The sequence below is a fragment of the Apaloderma vittatum genome, unplaced genomic scaffold, assembly GCF_000703405.1.
Source record: "Apaloderma vittatum isolate BGI_N311 unplaced genomic scaffold, ASM70340v1 scaffold10700, whole genome shotgun sequence".
Taxonomy (NCBI): Eukaryota; Metazoa; Chordata; class Aves; order Trogoniformes; family Trogonidae; genus Apaloderma; species Apaloderma vittatum.
The window spans coordinates 31573-41375 of NW_009696194.1; the positions used below are offsets into that span (position 1 = coordinate 31573).

At 39.1% G+C, this 9803-nt stretch overlaps 1 protein-coding gene across 1 annotated transcript in view; it reads right to left on the bottom strand.

The window, feature by feature from the left end:
* ASZ1 (ankyrin repeat, SAM and basic leucine zipper domain containing 1) overlaps positions 1 to 9803 on the bottom strand; it is a gene marked incomplete at its 5' end in the record, with an annotated part of 42092 nt that overhangs the window by 24193 nt on the left and 8096 nt on the right. Inside the window, one exon of the mRNA XM_009873905.1 lies at positions 7661 to 7772. Coding sequence (XP_009872207.1) covers positions 7661 to 7772 — 112 coding nt within the window. The remainder of the gene's footprint in view (positions 1 to 7660; positions 7773 to 9803) is intronic.

Genomic DNA, 9803 nt, shown 5'->3' on the forward strand with positions numbered 1-9803 from the left:
CAGAGCTGCTTCTGTGTGAGCAACGAGGGCGGCATCATCAGCAAAAAGCAGCTCGCAGACAAGGTGATTTAGCGTCCTAGTGTGGGCCTTCAGTGGCCTTGGGTTGAATAGGTTACCATCGGTACGATAGCGGATGTAAATGCTGTTATCTTCATTGAGGTCTGCCGTGACCCTTTGGAGCATCGTGCTGAAGAATAGAGTTGGTGCGAGAACGCAACCTTGTTTCACACCATTGGTTATTGAGAAGGGCTCAGAGAGTACATCGCCATATCTGACTTGGCCACGCTGATCCTCGTGTAACAGGAAACACACATAGTGCCGTGTAAAATTGCTACTGCGTTTTCACACCGCCCTATATGTGGGGGCACTGCTCCGTGTCTTGGACATCCGCCACCACAGAAAGCAAAGTCCGTTTACACGTTCTTCCACAAGAGGGAGACTGAAGCATTACGGAAAATAAACCTTGTTTTTCTTCACTCGCAAAGAACCACCACAAACAGCAGCAAGCTTTAAAATAGCAAATCCACTCTTTCTTGCTAAAGTTGAAGTGAAACTAAATGTATTGGTACATCTTATTGCAATCTATAAATGTACGTAGGCGTAGTGACAATCATCTGCATAAAAGATCTGAAGAATCCTTTGTCATTCTGAGGAACCATGCAGCCAGTCACGCTTCAGCAACGTGCCTCGCAGATGACCTTCGTGACCAACCACCTGTGAAGTCCTTTTGTATGGCACAACATACCACATATTTGCCCATATTGAACAGGATATTCAAGTCATAGTCAGTACGTAAATAAAACCTTGCAAAGCATATAAACAATTTATTAATTATGATGCCTGTTTCTACCACGCTTCCAGCCATGAAGCACCTGAATAAAAAACAAGGAATTCAAGAAAATGTTTTTAAGTTTGTTTTTGTCTTTAGGTCTTCCTGCTTTTACGTTAAGAGTGGAAAAAAAAGACAAAACCAAAAGGTCTTTTCAGTTTTCATAGCCATCCAAAACTTTGTATGTGACATTTACACAAAGATACAACCAGAGGTTATAAGGTCATTTCATCTTCACCTTGTCAAAAAAATAGAATCATAGAATGTCTTAGGTTGTAAGGGACCTTAGAGATCATCTAATCCAACCTCCCCGCTGTAGGCAGGGATGCCCTTAACTAGATCAGGTTGCTCAAAGCTTCATCCAACCTGGCCTTAAACATCTCCAGGGAGGGGGCATCCACAACCTCACTGTGCGACCTATTCCACAATCTTGCCACCCTCATACTGAAGAATTTCTTCCTAAGATCCAAGCCAAACCCATCCCCCTTCAGTTTAAATCCATTTCTCTTTGTCCTGTCGCTGGACACTCTTGTAAAAAGTCCCTCTCCAGCCTTCCCATAGGTTCCCTTCAGGTACTGAAAGGCAGTTATAAGGTGCCCCCTGAGTCTTCTCTTCTCCTGGGCAAAACATAATCACAAGAGAGCAAGCCAAGTGGAACAGCCCTATAAGATCCCAGTTGGAGCCTTCTACCCTGGATAACCACAAACCACGATTAAACCAGGTGATACAGTGATAGCTGGCGCTCTCACTGATAAATGCCTCGAGTACCTGTCTGCTAATGCTAAGCTGAACCTGTCCGGCAGAATTCTTCACACCTGACAAACACACGTGCTGATGCTGGGATCATGCTCTCAAGAAGGATGAAGTTCATCTTCCTAGAAAGAGTAGGAAGAGGAATCAAAAATGTCTTTCATCTAGAAAGAGGTTTTCTTCCACTGGGGAGATGAAAATTCAGTATTTCAGGCTGGTGATCTTGAGAAGTATAGCCTGTAAAGTGTCATTACCGGATACAAGTTTATTAACAAGACCAGTGCATCACATATAGTAGGAAAAAAAAAATCAGCACGTAGAAAACAATTTAACCTTGTGAGTCTAGTCTCAATCTTCTCTTATTGAGATCCCAAAGCGTGCAAATGATGCTACAAGGCACTAATATTCTAGACTACTGCACTGCAAACTGAACACTGCTTCAGAAAACCAGGAAGCATCTTTGGAAGCTTTTGGAGCCTCTCCAGCGCAATACATTATGTCTGGAACTGAGAAATGAAGCAGTAACAAGGGGTCCACAGAAGCAGAAGAAAAGCTATTTGCCCACTTTCTGCCTTACTGGGGTTTTAAGCAACGAAGTGGGAAACCCTATACAACAAGTAGGATTGGAAAAAATACTGCCTGGAAAAATTATCTAGCAACTTACAGTACGCTGAAGTATCTCTTGCAGTAAGGTAGGAGAGTTCTCCACCTTCTTGAAACAGAGCTTTTTAGGAGAATGCAACATATAGCTCTGGTAAGAAGGTTGGTCTGGAAAAAGGTGACAGCTTAGTTTCATGTTCCCTAGTTTTAGGCTTCACGTCAGATTGCCAGTTCTTGTACTTTTCTGCTTCTGAACTCTACTTGCATGATGGTTTTAAAATTTAAAAAGAAAGGCACCTGTGTAAGTTCTACAGCACACAGAGGTGGGAAGGTAGACAGCTACAAAGTTATTTTCCTATGATGAGAAAAATACAAAGGATGTGATTATAAAAGGCATTAGTTATCCTCTCTGTCCTCTTACATCCTTACTCCATCACATTTTCCCATGCAAGCTGGTTTAGCTAAAAGCATGAACATTTTGATACAAAGTAGAAAACAAAATGAATTATCCACATAGTCAGAAACTTCTCAGACTGTTCTCAACTTTACTTTCAAAGTGAGGGTAAAGTCTGCAGTCAAGAAATTCAGCACACACATGCGAAATATACTCCACCTTTCTAATGAAAAGGCAATTCTCTGTCACATAAAAAATCCAAGCCAATTCTTTGCAAACAAGCCATGATCAGGGTAAGGTAGTGGCAATAACACAAAGTTTAATATACTCAGGATAGAATGTTGCCGATATAATGCTAATGGATTTCAGCACAGGCTTTGTTACTGTTTTACACAAAGGCTGCTCAGGTCACATTTTGAGACACCATGGTACATCATAAGAATGCCTATTTATTAAAAATAGTTGCTACTGTCTCTGAGTATTTTATACCTCTACCCTGTGATCAACAGTCATAAGCCTGCTGCTACCACCATACAGTCAATACTAGGTGGGAAAAGTACAATCATCTCTTTTGGTGTCTAGACTTCTTCCCTCTACCAAAAGATCTGATGAACAAGTTTCAACGCTTACGTTCAAAAGCCATCATTTCAAAGTCACAGAACTCACACATTTAACTGATTTTGATTTCTTCCTAACTCAAATAAAAGGAGGAAAGAGGTACACGGACATAGCTCAGACGAATACAGTAGTTCAATAAATGTAATTGTGCATCTGTTTGTTTTTTTTTAATTTAGTCCTTCTGTCCTAATGTTTACCCAGTATAATAAAATAAGCCTTTCTGTCTGAGTGCACGGTGCTAGAATAAAAAACTCTGTCACAGGCATGAAGCATAACAGAGCGTAACACCTATTTACACATTTTTTGCTCTGAGGTCAATCAAAGATCTTGACGCAATCAGTATTAAGCTCCCTCATTTTCTTGTCCCAGCTATAAATGCACTCTAGCGCAATAACTTTTCCTAGGCCACTTACCTTTACTGAAATGTACTGTTTGTCATTTGGCAAGCTTGACTATGACACAATGATAATGTCAAGGTCTTCGAGATTATTATGTGACAGTGCAGACTTACTATCTTATCAGCAGCAGTAAGTATCTTGCTAAAACTGAGGTGTTACACAATTGTTTTATTCCGACTATGCACCCTGAAGAGGGACTTACCTTGTGAACTGAGTAATACTGCCATACAAATTAGCCACTTTCATATAATCTTCTCAAGAAGACAAAACAGACAAAAAGTTCCATGCAATCATTTTTAATACTCCTGAAAACTGCTTTGAATGTGAGCATAAGTGAACATATGTAGACAATTAATACCAGAGCTGAGCAATGATTACATTTCATGTATATGCATTCATATACACGACAGTATGCTTCAAGCTCAACTTTTATTCTGTACAATGAGAAAAGATGAACAAAGTTCTAGTTCTTATAATACTCAGTCTAAAAAAAGAAGAAAAAAATCAAAGACTTTTTGAAGACTTTTCTGTAAATGTGCAAAAATTCATAACCATTTTAGAGCAGTAACACTGGAGACAGGCTTGGTCATTGACCAGGACTCAATTGTGCCAAAAATTTTAAGAGTGAGGGGAAAAAAAGCCACACAAACTAAATCAAACCTCCACATAACCCATATGGAATAAGACACAAAGAGCATATGTCAAAATAAAGGAGGTTTCAACCATTCATTCATTTGTACCTTCTTCTAACGAAGAGCTATTAATATAAAACATCAACTCAAAACACTCTCCTCACCAGCAAAACCATTAAGCTTCTTTTACTGTACGTAAACAAGAACTTGGAGGATGTCATCGCTAAAATCCATATTTACTAAACAATCTATGACATGGTAATCCTACAGCAGTAATTTAGTTATCGTTGGTGATGTTTTCCTTCCACCTAAACCAAAACTACAGCTTAACATTGATAAAACCAGTGTACCTTAAAGAAAGCACTGTAGGTTAAAAGAGACTTAAAAAAATATAAAAGGACTGCTTAAGTACCTCCAGCCTTTACAAAACAATAAAGCGCATCATTTACATTTTGGAGCATAAGAGAGGTGAATGATACAAGACAGCAGAACAAATTTCTCAAGGTAGCGTACACCTGAATGAAGCATTCAGGCTACAGTAGCTCTACGAAGGCCACGCAGAGCAGGTCTTGCAATGCCTTGTTTCACCTGGCCACCACCTGACTTCTTGCTCATCTTCCAAAACTCTTCAAACAGCACTTAGGCTTTGATACACTACATGCATTGAGTACTGTGTTCAATTTTGGGCACCACAGTATAAGAAAGACATTGAGGTGCTGGAGTGAGTAGGGTAACAAAGGGTAACAAAGTGGGTGAGGGGTCTAGAGAACAAGTCTTACAAGGAGCAGCTGAGGGAGCTGGGGTCATTTAGTCTGGAGGAGGTTGATAGTGCCCTCTACAACTACCTCAAAGGAAGTTGTAGTGAGGTGGGGGTTGGTCTCTTCTCCCAAGTTGCTAGTGATAGGATGAGAGGAAATGGGCTCAAGTTGCACCAGGGGAGGTTTAGATTGGATATTAGGAAAAATTTCTTACTGAAAGAGTTGTCAAGCATTGGAACAAGGTGCCCAGGGAAGTGGTGGGGTTGCCATCACTGGAAGCGTTCAAAAAAATGCGTAGACGTAGCACTTAGGATATAGTTTAGTAGTTATGATAGTATTGGGTTGATGGTTGGACTTGATGATCTTAGAGGTCTTTTCCAACCTTAATGATTCTATGATTGCCATCAACAGAACTGTTTTTACAGCCATCAGTACTCCATTCCCAATTTTGATTTGGCAAAATAATCATACTGAACACTTTTCTCCTCAGTACTCTATCCTATTCCAAAGAAACAAGCCACCTAACTACTCCTGAACTCATCTTGTTTCTTAGATTGCATTTCAAAAATCAGTTTGTTTCTCACAAGTCCTTCCCCACCCTATGAGCAGTTCATGAATTTGACAAAATCTTGAAAATTTGTGTGCATCTACTCAAGATGACATGAATAAAAAGCCTACTAGCTGCCCTGACAGCACAACAGAGAAAGGATAAGTAGTAACCTCTACTGTACACTGAAGTTAAGTACCCTGCTTTGCATTCACACACATTCCAGTTACTAGTGGACAAAAGAGAAGCTTCCTAAAATCATTCTATTCTTAAGTGCTGAGACAGCCAAATAATGTGAACCTAGTAAATTGATCACATGGGAAGTACTCACAATAATCTCAATTTACTGACAATTCTGATGCCCTTCTACACAATGCCCTGCTCGCTAATGAAATGGGTGAAATGGGACTGTGGTGCCACAGAGAGGGTCTGTTTTGATCCCTTATTTTCACTGAAGATGTTCTGATGCATTTTATTCCTGTCTCAGAACACAGGAGAAGCGCGTGAGAAGCAGCAGCTGCTGCCTGAGCAGTTTTACTGATGGGAGCAGTATGCACAGATGTCAAACACTGGGAAGTAATAAAGGCAGCACGAAGATTTCTGAAAAATCCAGAACTCATCATCTAAGTTCTACTTTTGTCTGGTACAAATATGACATTTCTGACTGTCAATTTATCTTTTTATTTGAGAAAAATGAAAAAAAAAATTGCAAAAATAAAAAACCACAGCTAGACACTGTGCCTGATGTATGCAAGCATAACTCGTATGTTAGAACAAGGTCTTAGGAAACAAAGTGATAGTAAATGAATATTTGTCAAAGACCATTTATGCATACCATACTTTATAAATAAAGTTTGGCCCTTAAAATTCCCATCTCTTGTGTCAGAATCCAAACTTCTTTTTTTTTTTTTCCCCAAAGTTTAGCTAAAGGCCTTTCCAAATGTAAACCTGCAGCTTAGCACTCTGGCTTACATTTTCAAATACCCAGGAGAAAGTTTAAAATGCAAAGACTTCCCTCATTTTTTAAAGCAGGATGTTTATCCTAACATCCAGATATCTGACGACAACAGTATATAATTATTTCAGAGTCTGGATCTTTCTCTTGTTTCATGAACAATTTTTAGCCTGTCTGATAAGAATAAAAGAATGGCATTTAAAACTGGTACCCAGCATCAGTGGCACTTCAGCACAACTAAGCATCCCCCTTGTCTATCAGTACTGTGTTTGTAGTGAGGTTCAGGGCCCAGAATAATTTAATTCTTGTAAGGAGAACCAACAGGCCCCCGGTTCTGTTCTTTCCAGAGTGCTATTCAGTCCACATACTTCAGGTAATGTGGTTAAAGAGCTGTGGTGTAAAATATTAATTTCAATTAATTCAAAACCAAGCTGCTTCAATTTGATCCAAACAATGTATTTTTCTCCAGCAGAGGGAGACGATTTACTACTGCTCAGCCTAGAATTTTTTTGATGGAGAATAAAACATTGCATTAGACTACACAGCTACAGATATCTCACAATGCACTGCTTCATACAGCTGAGGCACAAAGTGCTAATTCAAGAAACAAGCTGTTATCTTTTTTCAAAAGGATACTAAGTCCCATTTTAATCTGGATTATTCCAATTGCACTGGAATAAGTATATTTTATTTACTGACAAGTTTTCTTTTTCCATAGGAGGCTGTCTGTGAAAGGAATATAGCTAGACAGCCACAAAAAGCTCAAAAAGAGGACATGAATTTAAAAACCAGAATTAACTGATTTAACTTACATCCTTATACAGAAAAGCCAGTATGATTTGGGAAAGGCAGAGGACATATTTCTTGCCCTTGTGCCGCAGTCAACTGAAGTATTAAGATTAGTTTTTGTCTTGAATTTGTATCTTGTTCAGCTGAGGAAGACACTTAAATTTCATAAAACTCATCACAGTCTAATTTACTCAGATGAATGATCGCACTAGGAGAAATAAATATCCAGACACTAATCTTTCCTTATACAGACAGCAGCGCAGTTACAAAAGGCTAATGAAGTACACATCATCTTAACCAACACCAGCCACGTCTATAAAGACATCTCTCTACATTAATGTTAAATTTCATTCTGTATTCACAGACATTGGGTTGTGGGTTTTTTGGTACCTGCAAGTAAGGTTAGGGTCAGCATTCCTTGATAGAAGCAGTTCTACAGTCTTCAAGATGTTTTCCTCTGAAGCCTGCGCAGTACATGCTGCCATCAGCACAGTGTACTTATCTGTTTTGAAACTTGCAGTTAGAGAATTACATATGGAAATGTAAATAACATGCTAATGCAGAAGCTCCTTTAAAAGCCTTCATATCTTCCAGAGCTGTTAACTGCGTATTTAGAAAAGAGTAAGAAGCTTGTTTTCCTTCCAGTGGAAGTCACTAGAATTATAAGGCAAGCTAAAGGCATCTGAGAAGAGAAGATACTCAGACAGACTAGAGAGAAAAGGCAGTAGTAAAGCATCTACTTCTACTGAACTTCAGGATACTTCTTAGGCACCCAAAATAAACAGTGGGAGCTTAACTACAGATGCCTGTTTCTCAAATCTTGCTCCACAGCAGTAGACTCACTCCCTGTTCCTCCCTGCCTCCCTCCAAAACACAGTCAAGAGAAGAAAGAGCTTAGAGAAAGTTAACTGTAGGGGAATAAAAAAAGTGCATAAAATGTATTATAAATAGAAAGAAACGTCAATTTTAGGTAGAACAGAGGGCCATACGAAAGACAGTTGAAGTAACAAGGCTTTACTACAGGGCTTAAGGAGAACGAAGTTTACTAAACTAGACTACTATGTTGCAGTAGTGGCAGGAGGATAACGAGCATGGTTTTTAGATGTGGATTTAAAGAACATCTGTATAGCCCATAAAGATTCCTCAGGAAGAACAAGAGTCTTTGCTCCAGCTCTGAAACTGGCTGGGTGTTACATGCCCCCTTTGCTCACAAATCAGAACCGTACACCACCACTGTTTGTCCACAGAACAGGGGAGACCCTTCTCATGATTCTCCTAGAGACATGGGAAGCATCACACCTCAAGGGCTGTAGCAACTGAGCTGGGCCTAGAATCAATTAGAAGATTGCCCTTTGAACAACTGCCTATTTCACTTATTGCACAAGCTTGTTTACAAGTTCAGACGTGCCTTTAACAATTTGTTTTAACAAGTATAATTCTAGCTGTACCTACTTCAAACCATTACCATCAAGTGTTACAACATATTTTGTAACACACGAATTGTAAGATTGTGTATATATTAACATCTTTATTCTTCAACTGAGGTCAGATTTTATTCAGCTAAGGTCAGATTCAACTAAGGTCAGATTTTATTATACTTAAACATGAGTATATTATGTACTTTACCCTCTCTGCTCTAATTTTTTCATTCCTCACCAAGTCTTGTTCCCCATCCTTCACCAAAGACTTCAGTTTTGTATTTAAATCATCTGGTTTTTTAATACCATCTTTGAATTTTTAACTACCTCAGGTAGCAGTTCTAACACATATAAATCAGTGTGATAAATGAAAAAGTAAGTTTCAGAGAGTCACAAGAACTTTTGAACAGTAAGCAATTAACACTTCAGTAAATTACTTGATACACTGACAGACTTTTACTCAAAATGTTTCACCTGGTTATCAATAACCAGAGAGATGGCAGGACTTTGAAAAAAGGTAGTAATAAGCACTGTTAATCTGGGAATGGTATTTAGGAGGAACCTGTAGTTCTGTTTGTATTCAGTATGTCAGGCAGTGGTAGAGAGTGGAAAATTAATTTCTGTTAGCCTATCCACAGCTCATATATGTGAGAAAGAGAAGAAGGGGAAAAAACACTTTAGAATTCTCAGGTTTCTCTTTTGCAGGGTAAAATTGGTAAGAGACTGCAAAAAAGATAAGTTTAAGTTCAGTCTAGCTGAAAACCCCAGAAAAGTCAGTGAATTTACTCAAGTATGCTGCGTTCTGATCCTGTCATACAGTCAATGCTACATTAGTTCCGTGTGCTTCATGACTACCATAAAGTGTAAAATTAAGTAACGACTTACAAAAAGTGAGTGAAATGTGACAAGAGGTGATTAATAGTATAGCTATTATGGGTAATTAGTATGGGATCATGTGATTACCTACTGGTGTAAAAAAAAAAGCAGCACGACTGGTGACATTTAGTGCTGCTTTAAGATGACGTGACTTTACTGAACACACGTGGCCTGACCTGGAAGACTGTTCCTGGCTGGACATTACTCTGGTGCACAGGCCTGAGCCACTGCTTCCCTAC